Source organism: Copadichromis virginalis, linkage group LG2 (genome assembly GCF_057382275.1).
Source record: "Copadichromis virginalis isolate Kocher_CV1m ecotype Utaka linkage group LG2, C_Virginalis_male_GT1.1, whole genome shotgun sequence".
In the NCBI taxonomy this organism is placed as follows: domain Eukaryota; kingdom Metazoa; phylum Chordata; class Actinopteri; order Cichliformes; family Cichlidae; genus Copadichromis; species Copadichromis virginalis.
Window position 1 is genome coordinate 33,733,543 of NC_140619.1, and position 20,715 is coordinate 33,754,257.

At 42.1% G+C, this 20,715-nt stretch overlaps 1 protein-coding gene across 4 annotated transcripts in view; it reads left to right on the forward strand.

Moving 5' to 3' along the window:
* LOC146717802 (high-affinity choline transporter 1-like) overlaps positions 1 to 9,842 on the forward strand; it is a 25,378-nt gene extending 15,536 nt beyond the window's left edge. For 3 of the 4 annotated variants that reach the window (XM_085431154.1, XM_085431156.1, XM_085431151.1), the window contains 8 exons: positions 2,131 to 2,351; positions 3,033 to 3,146; positions 3,749 to 3,904; positions 4,186 to 4,334; positions 5,430 to 5,573; positions 6,522 to 6,675; positions 6,757 to 6,974; positions 7,072 to 9,842. In XM_085431154.1, coding sequence (XP_085287280.1) covers positions 2,168 to 2,351; positions 3,033 to 3,146; positions 3,749 to 3,904; positions 4,186 to 4,334; positions 5,430 to 5,573; positions 6,522 to 6,675; positions 6,757 to 6,974; positions 7,072 to 7,629 — 1,677 coding nt within the window. In that variant the 5' untranslated portion in view covers positions 2,131 to 2,167 and the 3' untranslated portion in view covers positions 7,630 to 9,842. The remainder of the gene's footprint in view (positions 1 to 2,130; positions 2,352 to 3,032; positions 3,147 to 3,748; positions 3,905 to 4,185; positions 4,335 to 5,429; positions 5,574 to 6,521; positions 6,676 to 6,756; positions 6,975 to 7,071) is intronic. The other variant, XM_085431158.1, reaches the window with a different exon arrangement.
* Positions 9,843 to 20,715: the final 10,873 nt, after the last annotated feature.

Here is a 20,715-nt window from a genome sequence, read left to right on the forward strand (position 1 = left end):
ACTCGAGCAGCAGAGTTCTGAATGAGCTGTAGTTGTCTGACTGATTTTTTTAGGTAGACCTGTAAAGATGCTGTTACAGTAATCAAGCCTACTAAAGATGAATGCATGGACTAGTTTTTCCAGGTCCTGTTGAGACATCAGATCTTTTATCCTTGATATATTCTTGAGGTGATAGTAAGCTGACTTTGTTATTGTCTTAATGTGTTTTTCTAAGTTTAGGTCTGCATCCATCACTACACCCAAATTTCTCGCCTGGTTTGTGGTTTTTAGATGTATAGATTGAAGTTCTCTGGTGACCTGTAATCGTTTTTCTTTGGCGCCAAAGACTGTTACCTCAGTTTTGTTTTTGTTTAGCTGGAGAAAATTGTGGCACAACCAGTCATTGATTTCCTCAATGCATTTACCAAGAGCCTGTACAGGGCCTTGGTCTCCTGGTGACATTGTGTCTAACATGTAGCAACAACCGTCAAAATCATTTTTAGCTGGGAGCTCCTCCTATCAGTAAGGTCTAGCAGCAGAGCCAAGCCAGAAACCGGTTTCCTATCCTCACATAGGAAACTCTCAGTAAGAGAGCTAAGGGCTGTAAGGTGGCCTTGACATGCAACAGTGTTTGTGGTGGTTGTGTGAGTTTGACTGTGGGAGTATGTTGTGTGGGTAAGCTGCAAACAAATTTCCCTTTTTTTGGGATTGATAAAGTTGGACTGAATCTGAATAATAAACTATGTGACACCGTTTTCAAGTTCACAAGACAAATAATTAGAAGATGTGAACAGTTCTATTGGGTCTGTGTTTCCACAAGCCCCGCTAATTCTAGAGACTTATTCATCATGAAGAAAACAAGACAGTCGATCAATCGATTATTTGCGCAAGGGAGGCCTCGTGTGTGTGTCCACCATGGAAATGACCCCGATGACGGCCTCCTCTCGCTGCCTTTTATTGAGAGACAGTTCACACAAAACACATCACAGCAAAGCAACGCCCACATGGTTGGTTGGGGGGGGGGGGGTGTGTGTGTGTGTGTGTGTGTGTGTGTGTGTGTGTGTGTGTGTGTGTGTGTGTGTGAGAGAGTGAGTTATACCTCCTGCTGACCAAAGGGTCATAAAAGCAGGAGCAACATCACAAGAAGCAGATCTTCCAGATAGGATGTATCTGCAATAAAACATTACAGCCCCCACAACCTCGAGAATCTGGGGGGGGGAGGACAGTGGAATTCCTTTCATCAGAGTTGGCAAGCATAAAATGACATGAATGATTTAACAATTCACTCTAACAAGTTCTGATGAAGGTTTTCTTTTACCTGCCATAAACTGTCACCTAAATAGCACTCCCAAAATCACAAATAAACGAATAAATGTCCTTAACTTTCCAATCGTTTCGAGTATCAATCATTGAAAAACTAGTGAAAATATAAGAAGATTTAATGGAACCCCCTGATCTCAATCACACTCCGTCTTTAACCAAGTGAGGCCACTCCTCTGTCTCTCTAACTGATCCTATTTCTTGATTTGAATTAATTCTGCTTTCTTGATGATATTTTAGGATAGAAGATGATTCTGTACTGACTGAATACATTTTTAACTGCTTTCACTAACTTAATAACTAGTAAACAGTAAAAATAAATGTAACTAAAATATGGTCTAGTATTTAGAATTCTGCTACATTGGTTGTGACTGTCCTGACAGCTTATTCATCTACAGATATCAGTTTATAGAGCTGTAAGTATAATTACAGTTTCTTTTTTCCATTTCCAGCCTTGGTTTTCTGCACACAGTTTTGGAGACATGCCAATATAAAACTAAACTATAGCTGAGTAATTCAACCAAGAGGGAAAAGTCTTAAAAACAAACCTTACATTGTGAAGGAAAATTCCAACCCCAATCAAGAGCTATTCCGGGAGTTGTGAGAAACTGTCAAACATTTACTAAAATCTAATCAAACAGTAGCACCCCAGACTGCCCTTGACTGCCCCACCCGTATCACATTACAACTGATAGTTCATAGTTGGAAGCACAGTTTGTAGGAAATGTTAGGATTGAACTAAACATTTTGCATTTGAAAAACAACTTATTAGTCTTATTTATTTATTTATTTATTTATTTATTTATTTATTTATTTATTTATTTTCATCAGTGGATCCACGTTTTGCCAGTCATCAAGGCAGCACACAATGGCTCTGAACATCCCAGGGCTGGTGGTAATGGTGGTCTTCTACCTGATGGTGCTGGGCACTGGTCTGTGGGCCTCGATGAAGTCCAAACGGGTGCAGAAAAGCAGCCAAGCAGCCCGGACAGAGGTCACTTTGCTGGGAAACAGAGGGATCAGTATGGTAGTAGGAGTCTTCACAATGACCGGTGAGAGTGCATGTTTGTAGATATTTGGCTGTTATTGTAGCCACTTTCATTGAGTGAAACTGTGTAAGAACATTGTGAAGCACAAAATGAGTATGTTGTTGCATGAGCTCATCACAGTGCAGCTTTTGTAATAGAACAAGTTAAATTCTCTTCTACCTCCACCAAAGTAAATAGTTAGTAAAGTAGCTGGTGAACAACAACCTATCTCTCTTTAACAGGGAGTCCCCCGTTTGACATTCTTTCAACAAAAACATGTGCAGCTATTAAGATAAAGGGGCTAGCCTGTTCGTATGTAAAAGACAACAAACCTTTCTTAATACGGTTATTTTAAAAAATGTGTTGTTGTGCCTATTTATTACATATTACAGTGAAGTGGAACCATTAAGCTTAAGTCGGGTTTTTTTTTTTGTTTTTGTTTAGTTTTGGTTTTTTTTTTTAAATTAATATTCCTTGCTTAAGTCAATTTTTTTTTTTGTGCAATTGAATTCCTACATTTTGAGTTACACTAAGACACAGTTAAAAGAGAAAACGGATGTTTTTAAAACTTCATCTCATGTGCAAAAGTGTTCACACCATCAATTAACTGCTTATCAGTAGGCAATATTAATTTAGAAGCCTCTTTACCTGAGCCTGAAGGTCACGGTGTAATTCCTCTGTGTGTTTGTGCTGTGCTCTCTGCAGCTACTTTTGTTGGCGGGGGCTTTATCGTTGGTCTGACAGAAGCAGTGTACACACCAACTATGGGGCTGGCCTGGGCAGTCATGCCATTAACAGCAGCCCTGTCTTTTATTGTTGGTAAGAGTTTTAATAATAACACCATTACCTGTATAATTTCTGCATTTGCACATGATTTCCCATTTTCTGACGAAAGCGGCTCATGTGTGCGTAAGGTACTACACTACAGACTTTAATCATTATGATTTCCTTGTCACATACTTGGTTACGCCTACAAATATCATATTCATCTGAACTATTAAGTAACATCTACAAAAACGACCTTTTTCAAAGCAAGGTTTTTATTTCTAGATATTACTTTTAATGTCTAAATCAGGAATGATGTGTTTTATAAGACAAAGGCGTATATCTGTGTGGAAAAATATGATTTCTATATGATTACTTTAAATGTGTTTTACATAGGAACGCCACAAATTTTCACAAACACTTTTTATGCCTCTAGAGGAAGCTGTGCAAAATCATAAGGAAAAATCTAAAAACCTACCTTTTCTAAATTAGGCTTTGAAAAATACAGGCCAAGCATGTCTTATAAGGAAGTGGGGACACATCTGTGCAAATTAGCGTAAAATGTGATTCGCATAAGACTATGAATGAATCTTAAAGAGGAAGTCCACTGATTTTCAGTAGTGGATGTGAAGAAATGTGTTCTACCTGTCGTTAAGGTGGACTTTTCTTTGCCAAACCAATGAGAGAAAGAAAATATGTGACAATGATGGACCCATTCCAGATCAAGTATGGAAAGTCAATAAGTGGAGCTCTGTCCGTGGCTCTGTTAATTTCTGATCTAATCTGGGTGACAGGAACTCTTATCGGCTTAGGTGAGTGATACCCACATAACTTTTGTTTTCCTTCTCTAGTAATAAGACCTGCAACTGAATAATTTCCAGGATAGAGACAAGTGTTTTAAGTTTGGCTGCTATAATAGTTTTAACTGCATCCAAAACACCTATACAACAAACTAGTATGATAGTATTACTGTAAGTCATACTGACACATGCTGTTGGTGTCATCCTAAAGTGACTGAACTCATTTTCCTAAACTGAATGAAGGTAATTCTGATGCATGTGATTCTGTATCATTTACTGTGTTACTTTTATAGGAGCAACAATAAGCGTGGTCCTGGATTTATCCTACGCTGTTTCCATTTGGATCTCTGCTGCTGTAGCCATCATATACACATTAATGGGAGGTCTCTACTCTGTAGCCTACACAGACATAATACAGCTAACACTCATTTTCTTCAGTATGGTGAGTTCACTTGCATGGGAAACCACATCCCTCCTTAATAAAATATAGGGAAACTGTGTTTAATATAAATAAAAGAGCACAATTAATGTAAATACTTTAATAAAGCCTGTATGGATTTGAAAATACATGAAAACTTAGTTGTTGTTGTTGTTGTTGTTTTTATGGTTTTTTTTTTTTTTTTTTTTTTAAATTTGATGGCACTTCACTTTAAAAAAAAAAAAAAAAGTAATATATGCATTAATGTCTCCAAACTCATCAGATTGTGTTTATAGCAAGTTGGATGTTCCCTCTGCTCCTTGGCCATGAGAAATACAAGATCTGTGGCTTTGAAAAAAATATATATCAAACTTTTATTTATGCACCACAGGAGAGGTTTTCTTTCTATCCCCTTAAATTATATTAAACATCAGTTTTGTCTTTGTGAGTTTTGATCTGTGACTGATGGTGCTCACTGGACACAGTTTTCAGACTTGAGGGCCTGAAGGTCTTTAATCGTTTGTTTTCTGGCTCCTCTAGATTCTCCAGATTGTCTGAATCTTCATGCACATTATGTACTAAAGATGATGAAACTGGCAATTATTTGAGCCGTTTCCCTAATTATACATTTCTCCCTTAACTGTAGTTGCCCTCGTCCCACCCCTTTTTTTTTTTTTTAAGCGTGTTGTAGCCATTAAATTCTAAATCAGCCTATATTTTTTGAAAAACAGTAGATTTTAATCTGAGGTTGAAAGGTTAATCTTTATGATAAATGGTTCTTTACCTTCTGGAGCATGTGTGCTGTGATTATGCACCTTTTCCTCAGCAGCTTTGATTTATCCCAATGTCAAAAAATACACAGCGTTAACAATGCCCGCCTGGGCCATAAACAGTTCGCAGAAGAGACTCCTAACCACAACAGTTTCAACTTACTGCTTATAATACAGGATTGGAATGGTTTCCAATATATTGCATTGTATTTGTATTACAATTTTACAGTGTTTTTACATTTTGCATCCCAAACTTTTTGGGAACAGGGTTTTAATATAGGCAAATCTAATGTGATTGTGAACATTGTAACTTAGTCTTTATGTCATTGGATCTTCTTCTGTTCTGCAGTGGCTCTGTGTCCCCTTCACCTTAATGAACCCCCACTCTATGGACATTACTAAGACTGCTTTCAACTTTACCTACCAAGCCCCCTGGATTGGTTCTGTAGATAAAGAAAGGCTATGGAGATGGATTGATAATTTCTTATTATTGGTAAGGCCTGCATTTATTTTTATTTAGGACTGAATTTGTAAAAGCAACAAACACAGAAAAACATTAGCAGTTGCAGAGACCAAGACAGATTTCTAGCACTAGTCTCTTGATGGGTATTAAAATATCTAAATGTTTTTAAAATAAAGGTCACTAAGTACAAACAATCATCCAAAATAAACTATGTGAATGACATTAACATGCTTTGCAGCATTCTTTATTAGCACACACACGGTTGCTGTTCAATCTGCTTTAAAGTGATTATTTAAGTAATTTACAAAGTTATCAAAACTCAAACCAAGCAGTGACTCGCCTATAAATGGATCCAGGTCAGAGATGGATCAATGAGGTTCATAAACAAAATAAAGAACAGGGTCTCCCTTTAAAACCAGAAAAAACTAAGGATATCAATGTGGACCACGATATTCATCTTAGAAAACATGAGTGGAGAAATTGTGGTTAACAAGTGAACTCGATCAAGTTACATTCAACAATATTCAGTCATTCAGCATTAGGCCTTCATGGGTATGAAATTGTTTGCATGATGTAAGCCTAATGATGTAATGAGGGGGGGTAAAGGACATAGTTTTCATTGAATTTAATGATTATTAATACTAAAACTATAATTAATACTAGAAATGTTCATTTACATTCAAGGGACCTCCGAACAAGCACTGAAACTCCAAATAGACATAAACAATTAGTCTGACGAGAAACAAATGAGCAAATGTTTCAACCTATAATGTGTACTCCATGTGAACATTATAAACCTAAAGCACACAAGTTAACTCAAGATGAAATAAACAGTTTGTCATTTGCTGAGTGCTAATAAAATACACATAATTAGAGATACAACTAAAGTTGAGAGATTATAAACTAAAACAACATTACCCTAATAAATGACTAACTAACAAAATGAACGGCTAACTGTCACACTGTCATTTGTTTAAGGCTTTAGGTAACCTTGGATATCAGGACTTCCACCAGAGGACTCTGTCAGCCTCCTCATCAAATACAGCCAGGATCACCTGCTTTATTGCAGCTCCACTTATTTTTGTACTTGGAATCCCATCTGTGTTGATTGGAGCAGTCGCAGCATCAACAGGTACAACAACAGAGAAATATATTTAATAAAATTGTTAAAATATATTTTCATTTATTTGTACTTTTTATGTTTTTATGCCAGATTGGAACATGACCTTATATGGCTCCCCATCCCCCTTCAAGCGAGGAGACGCTGGTCAGGTTCTGCCAATTGCTCTGCAGTACCTCACTCCAAACTACATCTCCATCATTGGTATTGGAGCTGTAGCTGCTGCTGTGATGTCCTCAACAGACTCTGCTCTATTATCTGCCGCCTCCATCTTCTCATCCAACATATATAAGAGCATCCTAAGGACCACAGTAAGAGACCTGAAAGAAGAAGATTCGAGTTGTGGTTATGTCTTTTCTGGTTCAGTTTCCAGATTTTATTTTATTTTGGGTTTTTTTTTTTTTGCAGGCATCAGACAGGGAGCTCCAGTGGGTGATCCGTGTCACTGTGGTCCTGGTGGGCGTGGCTGGCACATCGCTCACCTTCCTAAACAACAGCATCATGGTTTTTTGGATCCTGGGCTCAGACATAACCTACACCATCATGTTCCCTCAACTAGTCTGCGTCCTCTTTTTTAACATCTCCAATGGTTATGGCTCTATCATGGGCTTGCTAGTTGGAGTGTTGCTGAGATTGCTCAGTGGTGAACCATCCATAGGGTTACCTGTTGTCCTTCACTTCCCAGGTTGCACTCTTGAACATGGCATTTATGTCCAGCGCTCTCCGGTCAGGACTATCTGCATGTTATCCGCTATCTTTGTTACTTTGTTGTTCTCCTACCTGTCATCACTGCTCTTCAACAGAGGATTGATTTCTGAGAGGTGGGACGTATTCAAAGTGAAGGCCAACAAACGATCACAAAAATTAACATTAATGAGCAATGGCATCATCGAAACAGACAAGGAGGAGAAGCCTGATGGTCAGAGTGAAACTGAACTAATACTAACCCCCAGTCAGTTGGAGTGACAAACTAAATGATTTAGTGGGATGCAGATGTGTTTTTAGAATAGAATAGCTTTTTATTGTCACTGTTACAAGAACAATGAAAGGCAGTTTGGCATTTCTCCATGTGTGTGAAGTACACAATAGCGTAAGTATTTACACAATAACAGAAAAAATTTACATTTACGCAAGAAAGATATGTAGAAGTTATACATACACGCACATACATACATATATGCATCCGTACATACATACACACATATATTTCCACATACACGCTTACATTTATATACATACACATACATGCCATCTAACTAGTAGGTGCATTGAGAGGTGCAGTGTGATCAGTGATATTGCACATTGAGAGTGTGTGTGTGGGGGGGGGGGGTGCTGTTGGAACTATATTAGCTAAGGTTATAATAAATATAGTTTAAAGAGGTAGGGGTGTTGGTTGCATTGAAGTATAAATAGAAATACGATTTACAAATAAGGTGTAATGTCCATGAGTGTTGGCAGTGCAGTTATCCTCCAATCAGGGTCAGAAGGCTCTCGATGGTGGAGCAGTAGATGTTTACGAGCAGTCTTTGGGGTAATTGGGCCTGACGTAGTTTCCTGAGGAAGTACAGCCTTTGTTGTGCTTTCCCTACCTGGTGGGAAATGTTTGTGGACCAGGTAAGGTCGGCCGAGATGTGGACTCCGAGGAACTTAAAGCTTTATACCCTTTCTACCTCCTCCCCATCAGTGTAGAGGGTAGAGTGCTCAGATCGCTTTGTTCTTCTGAAGTCGATTACCATCTCCTTGGTCTTGGCTGTGTTTAGATGCAGGTTGTTGTCGTCACACCATTGCTTCAGATGCTGAACCTCCTCTCTGTAGGCTGAATCATCATTGTTGTCTATCAGTCCTATGACGGTGGTGTCATCAGCAAATTTTATAATGGTGTTACTGGTGTGGATTGGTGAACAGTCATGGGTGAAAAGTGAGTATAAGAGGGGACTGAGGACACACCCCTGTGGGACACCCACATTCAGAATGAGGGTGGTGGAGGTGTGCTCTCCCATTCTGACGTTCTGGGGTCTGTTGCTCAGGAAGTCCAATATCCAGCTGCACAGTGAGCTGCTGAGTCCTAAGTTGCTTAGTTTATTAACCAGTTTGTGGGGTTGAACTGTATTGAAGGCAGAGCTGAAGTTATTGTGATTTATTATCACACCTTCTGTTTTTATGCCAGATATTTTGTGAAATGATCATGTTTGCCACAGGGCCTTGGAAGAATTCATGGATTCTTCCAAAGTCATCCATTGTTTATAATCAGTGCATGCTTTCTGCATGAAGTATATACATTTCTTAAAATTACATTGGAGTAATTTCTTTAAATACATTTTACTAGCATTTGTTTAACCGATTGTTACTAATGGTGAATGATACTAATATAGTGATACTTCAATAAAATTCCTAAAGTTAGTGGGAGGTAATACATGAATCACATAATGAATATGAGTCCATTCATATGTATGAATCTTATGTAGCATTCATGCCACTGGACTTCATTTTGCTAGATGGAAGTATGAAATGGAAGATGGATGCTCGCAGTAAAGTGCTTCCTTACCCAACAAATTATGATTTGGGAAAACAATTAAAAATATTTTTGGACTTGCACTTGTGCTACAATCAGCTGATTTCAGTACGTGTGGAACTGAAGAGGAAGATGGGGGGCAAAAGTGTGGATATGGACATCATTTTTTATTTTTATTGCACAAAGGAGAAGAGCACAGTGGGGAAAGTGCAAACTACACTAACAGTAACTGCATTATCCTGCCAACACAACTTCGGCTCTTTGCCAGCTCCTGCTAGGACAGCATGCTAACACTAAGCTAACCAAGAACCCAGAGTGACTTAAAGCTGAGTGAATCCTGACCCCGCCCAGCAGCCAGACCCTGAACTTCAGCAGGTAACATCTGTGACGAGCAGTCAAGCTGTACCTGTTTCTACCTGTTCATGTTACTAAAGTAGAATCACTGTGGAAATTACTGTGAAGTTTCTTTGCTTTGTTTTGTTGGCTTTGTGTTCACATGTAAATGCTTTGAGAAAGATCATATGTGTGTCCTTATTAGGATTGGGATATGTGTTGGTGTGTGGGGCTGTAGTCAGTAGATTTATATTGATAAATGGTAATTATGAGACTATGCGTTCCATGTAATTTTACGGAAAAATGCTGATATAATGTAAAAAGTAACAAATTACTGTCTTCTGGGCGCAATTACTTTTAGTATCAACACCAAGAGTGGAAATACTATCAATATGCACAAACGTTTCTCATCCACTCGTCTTCCATATGGTGCTTAGTGATGATGGTGACTCTCAAAGTGGAGGCAATGAGAGTTTGATTGAATCTTTATTTTGAACATGTTGAAAAAGTATAAAAAAAAAAAATAGAATTAAAAGAGACAAATGAACAAAGCAAACAAAAGGAAAACGAGCAACCACAACTCCAAATAACGTCCATGTTCAAAAAGGAGCAGGAAGAAGCATAAGCTTATTTAATCCCACCCCTTTTCCACTATCTAGTATCAATAGACTACAAAAATACCTCCTTGTAATTACATTATATGTTATGTGTAATTTTTTTTTTTTTTTTTTTTAAATATATACACATATATGTTTCTATCTATCCATACCTACGTATATACACACATACGCACATATACACATTTTCAATAACCCCATTAACACCTGAAGGATACACTATATATATATATATATATATATATATATATATATATATATATATATATATATATATATATATATATATATATATATATATATATATATATATATATATATATATATACACACACACACATACCAACATACCAACAAACCCGTGCATGCGGACACACATGAAAATATTAGACAAATTCTTGGTGTGTTGCCGGGGTTGTGGGCGGGTGGGTGCATGGGGGCCTGGCCCTGGAGCAGGGTGCCGCCGGTGCGTCGAGCCGCCTGGGGGGCTCTTCAACTGGTGGGGGGGATGGTCACATCTTGCAGGAGCTTTCTTCTCTTCAGGAACTCTCTGCAGGAGGGGGAGATACAGGAGAGGTGGAGGAAGATCTCAGCCTGGGCGTTTACCGTCTTATGTAGTCTGGAAGATGTGTGGATGGTGGGGTGGGTGCAGTTTTCTCTGTGGTGGGGTTGGGTGGACTGTCCAGGGCTCTGTGGAGCCGGGGGGCGCTACTGCACTGGGCCCCGGTCTGATGGGCCTGGGCCCCCCTTCCCTGGCGGGTCGCGGAGGGTGGGAGTGCCTACTGGGGTCAGCGGGGGAGCTGGCCCCAGGGAGGGGTTACCTGCCCCTCCCTTCCTTCCCTCCCCATCTCCAGCTGCCTCCCTCTTCCCGCTCCTCCACAACCACCCACACATGCAGGGCCTTGGAGTGGGGGTATGTCACCAGGGTGCAGAGGAGGCTACCCCCCCCCCCCCCCCCCCCCGTCCCCTTCTGGCTGCCTCTGCCTCAATTTTATCCCACAACTTAGACATTCACATTATTCACACTCTCATTACACATACATATAGGATCTTGGGGGTGGGCACAATCACGGAGTCCAAATCACCATCAGGGTGTATACCTCACCCCTGACGTCGTTGCCCACCTCTCAATTTTAAATACACTTAGTCATTGAGGGCTAGCAGGAGGGACTATGCGCTTACCTGCTGCTCCTTGGCAGGTAGCTCCATGCCCTCCTGGGTTTTAATTGCACCTTAGAACACATATGCATCAACACTACAATGAGCGGGTGGAGGGAGGTTTGGAGTCTTCTCCCACCCCCATTCTCTGCGGCCTGCTGGAGCGGGAGGGCTAGTAGGAGGAGTTGGCCGTCCGACTGCGGTCTGGGGTGTGGGGCCTCCCTGCTGCTGCGGAGTCGGGGTGGTCTGCCTCTCCCCACCGCAGGGAAAAGGGTAACACCACCTGGGTCTGGGTGCAATTCCCCCCTCCAGGGGCAAGGGTACCTAGACCCGGTTTGTAGAGTACGCTTGGGGAGTGTGATTGTGTGTACAGCGTCTCTTTATGTCTGTCTCCACGTTGGTTGAGTGTGGAGTGAGTGCATATGAGAGCATGAGGGTGGGAATGGATGTTTGTGTCTGTGTGTGCCTGTATGTCTGTGTCTATATGTCAGGTTGGGTATCAGACGCCACCTCTCTGGGGACACCTCAGGCCCTCCAAGGTTTGGAGGCCTATCTCCACCCGCCACCACTTCCCCTGCCGGTGGCGGACTCCCTCAGGTGTCGGTGTGTTGGTGGTTCTTTGTGTCTGGGGGTGGGCGTCCGGGTACACACCGGCTCACTCCTTGGCGGCCGCTTGTCGGGGCCTGGGGCCTGGGGCTCGCTCGGGCCCCTTTGGAGGTGGGGTGCCCCCGGCCTCTCGGCCTGGGGCTCGGTCACTCAGGCACAGCTGGGGGCCGGCGGAGCTCACGGGCGCGTCACTGCAACTCCCCCTGACTTCTGCTCCGCGGCTGCTGGGCGAGCCCTCATCTGGGACTCTCCTCAGCTCTTACTGGAACAGTGGCGCGGCTGCCCCTCTGTTGGTCTTCCATGGTCTCTTGTGTTCTGGGGGCCTCTGGATGTCTGGAGTTTTGATCTCCTCCATACCCGCTTCACACCCTGGAGGACGGGGCTGTGGCCCCCCCACACTCCCTAGCAGATCATTACATGGAGAAACCTTTGGAATGCAAGCATGCTGATCCACACAGGTATGCACACATGGGTATTCACAGACGCGGACTAAAGCTTTCTTGGCTGCTGCCTCAAAGCACACTGTGCGCTGTCTATCTTGCGTGCTGCACAATATCGTTTATTATTTAGTAAATATTGATATCTATGACTAGCTAGTTTATTGTGATGGTGCTTTGTTTTCTCTATTATTATGTTACTCTTTGTTGTTTGCTGTCTCCTCTGTTTGTTTTTTTTGTTTGTTTGTTTTTTTTTCTCCATACAGGTGACCCAGGAGTTCTTTTTTTTTTTTTCTCTCTCTTCCCCCCCCTTCTCACCGTCTCTTCTCCCCTTTGGTTTTCTTTCTTTCTCTCCCCCTCTTTCTCTCATTCATTCCCCCTGTCCTATTTATTAAAAAAAAAAAAAAAAAATGACAAAGGATGAACTGAAGCTCTGCCATCACGTAATGTCGCATACTGCTGTTTCTGATGTCATTTAAAAAAAAAAAAAAAAAAAGAAAAGAAAATATTAGACAAGAACACCCTATCAAATCTCTACCTTTTCCCTGTACCCTGTAAAAACCATATCCTTAAACCGCTTTTTAAACTGCGCCATGCTTGGACATTGCTTCATATCTTTACTTAGTCTGTTCCACAGCTTCACTCCACACACAGAGATGCAAAAACTTTTTAATGTTGTACGGATACGAGGATGTTTTAAATTTAATTCCCCCCTCAAATTGTATCCCCGTTCCCTTTTAGAAAACATTTTTAGAATATTGTCAGGAAGCAGGTTATTTATTGCTTTATATATAATTTGTGCTGTGAGAAAATGAACCAGATCTGTGAATTTTAGAATTTTTGATTTTAAGAATAGTGGATTTGTATGATCTCTGTAACCAGTTTTATGGATTATCCTTATGGCCCTTTTTTGTAATATAAAGATTGATGATAGCGAACATTTGTAAGTATTGCCCCAAACCTCTGCACAGTAATTCAAATACGGTGCAATCAGGGAACAATAGAGAATGTGGAGTGATTTGTGGTCCAGAATGTGTTTTACTTTACTCAAGATTGAGACACTTCTTGAAATTTTGTTATGTATATGATTTATATGAGACTTCCAGTTTAATTTATCATCTATAATCACACCAAGAAACTTATGTTCAAGTACTCTTTCAATTTCCACACCATCTACATGAATCTGCACTTGTGCATTTCTAAGGGAATTCCCAAATAAGATAATTTTAGTTTTACTTAGATTTAGCGATAGTTTGTTCCTGTTAAACCATTTTTTAATTTTGCACATTTCTGAAGTAATTGTATCCAGCAGCTCCTTTAGATTCCCCCCAGAACAAAAAATATTTGTGTCATCTGCAAATAATACTAATTTTAATATATCAGATGCCTTACAAATATCATTTATATAAATAATAAATAATTTTGGACCCAGTACAGAGCCTTGTGGAACACCACAAGCAATGTCCAAGCATGATGAGGAATGGACACCCAGCTTCACAAATTGTTTCCGGTCACTTAAATAATTTTTCACCCATTGCAGTACAACCCCCCTAATCCCATACCGTTCCAGTTTATTAATTAATATGTCATGATTGATTGTGTCGAATGCTTTCTTGAGATCCAGAAATACTCCAGCTGCATACTGTTTCTGATCTATAGCATTCGTAATCTCCTCAATTGATTCGATTAATGCCAGAGATGTTGATCTTTTTGATCTGAATCCATATTGACTGTCAGAGAGTAATTTATATTTATCTAAGAATTTGTCTAATCGTTTATTAAACAGGTTTTCTAGGATTTTGGAGAATTGTGGTAGTAAAGAAACAGGCCTGTAATTTGTGAAGTGGCGTCTATCCCCGGTTTTATACAGCGGCACAACTTTAGCTATTTTCATTTTGTTTGGCACTTTTCCCGTCTGAAATGATAAGTTGCAAATATATGTTAGAGGTCCTACAATTCCTTCAATGACCTTCTTGACGATTTTCATGTCAATATCATTACAATCAGTGGATGTTTTATATTTACACATGTGTACAATGTCAATTATTTCTTTTTCCTCCACTGATGTGAGGAACATTGAGTTAGGGTTCCTATCAATCAGGTTTTCACTACATTCTACTGATGGCAGTGACTCAGGAATTTGTTCTGCCAGTTTTGGTCCAATATTTACAAAATAATGATTAAAGCTGTTGACCTTATCAGCAGTGTTTTCCATAATATTGCCATTATCGTTAAAGTATTGTGGATAACTTTGTTGTCCAGAATTATTTTTAATGATACCGTTTAAAACATCCCATATTCCTTTCATATTATGTTTATTGTTGTTCAATATTTTACTATAATACTCCTTTCTACATACACGTATAATATTGGTCAGCTTATTTTTGTATTTTTTATATTTATTTTCAGCTTCTTTTGTTCTTTGTTTTAGGTATTCCCTATAGAGTGTATTTTTCTTTTTACATGCATTTTGTAAACCCTTAGTGAGCCATGGTCTATCTGAATATTTGTGCTTTCTGTTGTATTTTATTGTTGGACAGTTTTTATCGTACAACTCCATGAATATTCTTAAAAATATGCCATATGCAATATCAATATCAGCTTCTTTGTACACATTGTCCCAGTCCTGATTTAATAGATCGTTCTTAAATGCAGTTGTAGCAAGTACATAAGCTAAAATAATTTAAGTTGGTTATGAATAGTTGGGCTAATTCAGAAGATATCAGATTCGGCTCTAGGAGGTGAGTGAAGTACAATAAACGTACAACCACAGATATTGTGATTACAATTGTTATTTATAGTGAAAATAAAGTGCAATTACCAAACACCAATATTTACAAAATCTGCAGACAAGGAAAAAATAAAACAATTCAAGCTTGTAAAATATCCGCTGCACGGCAGTGCAGGAACCTCGTCCAACCTCTGGCAACAATGTCCATAAAGTTTATTTCATGAGTGATATAAGTCCAACGCGTATGACAGTCTAGACAGGTTGAAATTTGAAGTAGGATGATCAGCACTAAGATTCCAAAACTGAAATCTCAGAAGTGAGATTTAGGGGACTAAACCAAGAGGGGAGAGTGTAGGCCGCAGCAGCCTCCTACCAGACCGCAGGAAGTTGTAGCTGGGGTTCTGGCTCGTTGGGCCTAGCTCGCCATCCAAAGTAGTGGTGTCGCTGTGGTCTCTCCAGGGCACCACTAGCCTGCACATTCACTACGTGCGATGTCACATACGAGCCCCACGCATCTACCCACGGCGGTATCAAAATACTGTTGCTTCCATCCGCTAACGCCTCTCCCCCGCGTCGTTTCGAGGCGACAACCCGGAAGGCATATATCGGTGCCTCGCGAATGTGATTGGTCACAACAGGCATGTGCAGCCTCGCGGCATGGCGTGCGTCATGACGCACGATGCCTTCACGGACACGCTCCGGTTGGAATTTAAGATTCCAATTTAGTTATAGACGCAGTTCTTTTTATTTTTATGTGGGTTACATCCTCCCCGCCTTAACCATGCACGTCCCGTCGCATGTTAAACGCTAGACAACGTGAACAGACGAAGGACGGCTAGCATTATGGCCCAATGCATCGGAAAGACTATGCAACATCGTTTGGACAACGGAAACCAGAGGATTACCACGAGTGAAATAGTGAAGTCGATCAGGTGGTGCTCTTTGTCGTTGTGAACGTCTTAGCCCGTCACCTATGTCGGTGCCCTGTTCAATAACACTAGACTCTTCAGGAGAATCTTCAACAGCAACGACAGGAATGTTGACAAGTATGTCTCCACTTCCAGGTAAGTTTTCAGGTAAGCTATTTCTATCTTCAGGGTGACTTTCAATAAGTTCAAGCAAAATGTCTTCCACATCAGAGTCAGATTGCCCACCACCAGACTCCACTGCTGGAGGAAGAACACTGGACACAGAGGCTGGTTCCCCTTGCACTTCCACTTCAACTGAAGGATCCAAAATCAGTGGTCCTAGGCTCCCACTGTCAGATGAATCTGGAAATTGATTCTGTTTTTCCACAGTGAAGTGCAACGTTGGAGGATTAACATACAATGAAACCAAGCTTCCTGTGTCCTCATCCTCAACCAGAGGTTCTGTGAGGGAATTTAAATCCGGGTTCTGTTGCCGAGTTCTTGGTCTGTGCGGAAGCGATTGCTCTGGTGATTCCAAGTTAACCTCACTGCCCGTGAGGAGGCCGCATGGAAGGAGGAGGTCGCGGTGAAGGGTCCGCATAGGTCCATCGCTGTTCTCAGGTTTTACCTTGTAGACCGGGAGGGCCCCAGCCCGATGGACAACCACATAAACTTCTTCCTCCCATTTATCTGAAAGTTTATGCTTCCCTCGAAGGCGGACATTCCTCACAAGCACACGATCACCTGGTTCCAATGCTGATGGTATCACACGATTGTCAAAGCGTTTCTTATTTCGGTCGGCAGCCTTTGTAGCGTTACTGGAGGCAATACTGAAACTTTCCTCCAATCTCGATTTGAGTGACTTAATGTACTGTGAGTGACTCTTTTGCTGGGATTCCCGCAGTGGCAGATTGAACGCCAGGTCCACAGGTAGACGAGGTGTTCTACCGAACATGAGTTCGTAAGGAGTAAACCCTGTAACCTCGTTCCTGGTACAATTATAGGCGTGAACCAGCGGTTTCACATGCTCTTTCCACCTTGTTTTTTGTTTTGTCTCCAAGGTCCCCAACATTGCCAGCAACGTCCTGTTGAATCGCTCCACTGGATTTCCCCTCGGATGGTAAGGGGTTGTACGGCTCTTCTGAATGCCTGCAAACTCACACAATTCTTTTATTAGTCTTGACTCAAAATCTTGCCCTTGGTCGGTATGAATTCGCTCAGGAATGCCATAATAAATGATATAATTCTCCCATAAACACTTCGCCACAGTTCTTGCCTTTTGATTGGGTGTTGGAATGGCAACAGCGAATTTAGTGAAATGGTCAGTCAGGACTAAGATATCACGAGTGCCACTAGTGTCAGGCTCAAGAGCAAGAAAATCCATACACAAAAGCTCAAGGGGTCGAGATGTTTTTATGCTGACAAGTGGAGCAGCTTTTTCCGGCAGGGCTTTTCGGCGCACACAGCGGCCACAAGTCTTAATCTTCTGCTCAACATCCTTTGCCATTTTAGGCCAGTAGAATCTCGTACGGACAAGGTCAAGTGTACGTTCAATCCCCATATGGCCCATATCCTCATGGAGGCTTTTCAGGACTGATGGTCGCAACTCCTCTGGAAGGACAAGCTGGTATGAAAGGTCTCCATTGTCCCGTCTCCTCCTGTACAGGACTCCATCCACCAGCTCCAACCTGGACCATTCTCTGAGCAGGAACGGAAGTTCAGGGAGCTCAGCTCTAGCTGTTGGTGGAACCCTCTCCCCCGTCTCAAGCTGGTGAATAAGCTCTCGAATGCAGGGATCTGAGTGTTGTTTCTCTTTGATGTTAAGAGTAGGAACGACAGGCAGCCGATGACAGTCCTCGGAACAGTAACTGTCAGGGATGGTATCCATTTGAACTGACAAAGACTCGACAAGTGTGAAGCCAACCTCACCGCAGTCACCCGGCCGTGTGGCTCTGACCAAATGACTTTGGCAGATTGCTCTCACAGTCTCTTCTGGAAGGACATCAGAATCAGCTGTGTGTTGAGAAATGAACTGACGAATGAGTTCATGGTCATTAGAAACTTCATCACTGGAGCAGGAGTAAGGTCGCCGCGAAAGCGCATCAGCGTCACAATTCTGTTTGCCAGCTCTGTACAGAAGTTTAAAGGAGTACGTTGACAATGCAGCCAACCAACGGTGTCCAGTAGCGTCCAGTTTAGCTGTTGTCAAAACGTAGGTCAGTGGATTACTGTCCGTCACCACTGTAAAATCTGCCCCGTACAGGTAATCTTGGAATTTCTCGGTCACACTCCACTTAAGGGCGAGGAATTCCAGCTTGTGGGCTGCATAACGGCTCTCACTCTGCGACAATCCGCGGCTAGCATAAGCTATGACCCGGAGTTTCTCCTCTTGCTCTTGATACAACACTGCTCCAAGTCCGGTCACACTCGCATCGGTGTGCAGAATGTATGAACGAGACGGGTCTGCAAACCCAAGAACCGGAGCAGTTGTAAGCTTCTCAATCAAGGTTTCAAATGCAACTTGACATTTGGTATCCCACCTCTCCCCGAAGGGTTGGTTTGGCCTGTAGGTGGGTATCTTGTGAGCTTTCAGAGTCTTTGATCTTTGAACTGGAGAATATCCACGAGTCAGGTCATTGAGAGGTTTGGCAATGACGGAATAGTCTTTTATAAACCGGCGGTAATAACCAGCGAAACCCAGAAAAGATCTTAATTGTTTCAGAGTCTGGGGAACCGGCCATGTCTTGATGGTCTCTATCTTCTCAGGATCTGTTTGAACTCCTTCCTCAGAGACAATATGACCCAAGTACTTTACAGACTTTTGGAAGAATCGACATTTCTCCGGTGCCAGTTTCAGCCCATATTCCTTCAACCGGTTCAGGACTCTCAGCAGCCTTCGTTCGTGTTCCTCAAGAGTGTCCGAATAGATGATTAAGTCATCCAGGAAAACGAGCACTTCCTTTAGGTGAAGGTCCCCCATGCATCGCTCCATCAAGCGCTGAAAGGTGCTTGGGGTGTTGGTAACACCTTGAGGCATTTGGTTAAACTCCCAGAACCCAAGAGGAGTCACAAAAGCAGTCTTTGCCTTGTCTTCCTCCTCCATCTGGATCTGGTAGTAACCGGACTTCAGGTCGAGCACTGAAAACCACTTAGAACCAGTGAGTGCTGAAAAGGATTCCTCCAAATTAGGTAAGGGGTATGCATCCTTGATGGTTTGAAGGTTTAGTTTCCGGTAGTCTATGCACAGCCGGACCTCACCGTTCTTCTTCCTGACCACCACGATAGGCGAAGCAAAAGGAGACGATGATTCCCTTATAATGCCGGCTTCCAGGAGCTCACGCAGGTGACGGCGGACAGCTTCGAAATCTTGTGGATGGATTGGCCGGGCACGTTGCTTGAATGGTGTATTGTCATGGAGTGGAATATGATGTTTGACAGCTGATGTACATCCAAAATCCAAGTCATGATGTGAAAAGACCTCCGAGATGTCATTCAGCTTGCCTATGACTCGCGTCCTCCATTCAGGTGACAGTGGAGAATCACCAAAATCAAAATTCAGGCTGGTGGTAGTGTTCCTGACTGGAAGATGGGTCACGCGATGTTCAGACAAGATGCAGTGGTAGGTTTCCAAATCCGCAATGACACTGTGAGGTGGAATGAAGGTATCTTGCTCCGACTCATTTGTAATAACCACAGGAACCTTGTATGGAGAAAGAGCTGGGAAGTTGATGAGACAACTGCTGACACACAACCCCCCAGGTAAGGTGGAAGCAGGATGCTGTAGGAGAACACTCTGGCTAAACAACGGGGTGGAAACTTTGGCAGAGCCCTGGATGACAATAGTGCGGCCGGCCGGAACACGCACTGGAGCTTTGCTTAGTAGCCTCACATTCCCAATGCTGCCATTCTCCTTCTGCTTGTGTGACAGCTGTAGTGTTTTCAACACCGCTCTGTACCCATGAGTGCTAGGCTGATAGCTCGGATGCTGGTTAAGATGCTGTTCATACAGGGGTTCCAGGGTGTTCATCCCAATTAGCACAGTAGCGGGGACGTCAGGGTGTACGTCCGGAACAACTAGAGCCAATGTTGTTACTTCATATTCTTCACCAACAAAATCTCTGGGGAACTTGACGGAAACCTCAATGTATCCAAGATATGGAATGGTTTGACCCGCAGCACCTTCCACCTGGAGAAGATCATGGAGTGGTTGAATTTGTTGGTCATGAAGATGATTGTTGTAAAAGGATACAGGTATTGTAGTAACCTGTGATCCTGTATCAAGCAGGCATTTCTGTGGATGGCCTGCTAGGGTCACCTCTGTTGTGCATCTTGACCCAACTAACCCATGAGGTAACATTGTAGTTGCCTTCGGACAAGTGTGTAGGTCTACACAGTGAACAATTTCCTCCTTGTTCCTTTCCTCCTTTGCGGGACAATGTGGGTCCTGCACAGTTCCTGTACGTCCCATTACAGAAACTGTATCTAGTTTAAATGTCCAGTTGATGAATTCCGCTTCTGCCATTTTGGTTTCTTTTCACTGAACTGTTTGCGTTTTGCATTGACCAATGTGGGATTGGGTCTGTTCTCACACTGTGGTCTAATGTGTCCATCTTCCCCACACCTGAAACAGAAACCAGGCTTGGGGTTAGATGATATATTCCCCTGTGTATCCGTTCTTTGCTTCGGGTGCTGCTTTGGAACAAGAGTACAGGACTGGTGAGACTGGGAGGCAGTTAAGGCGGCAAGTTGC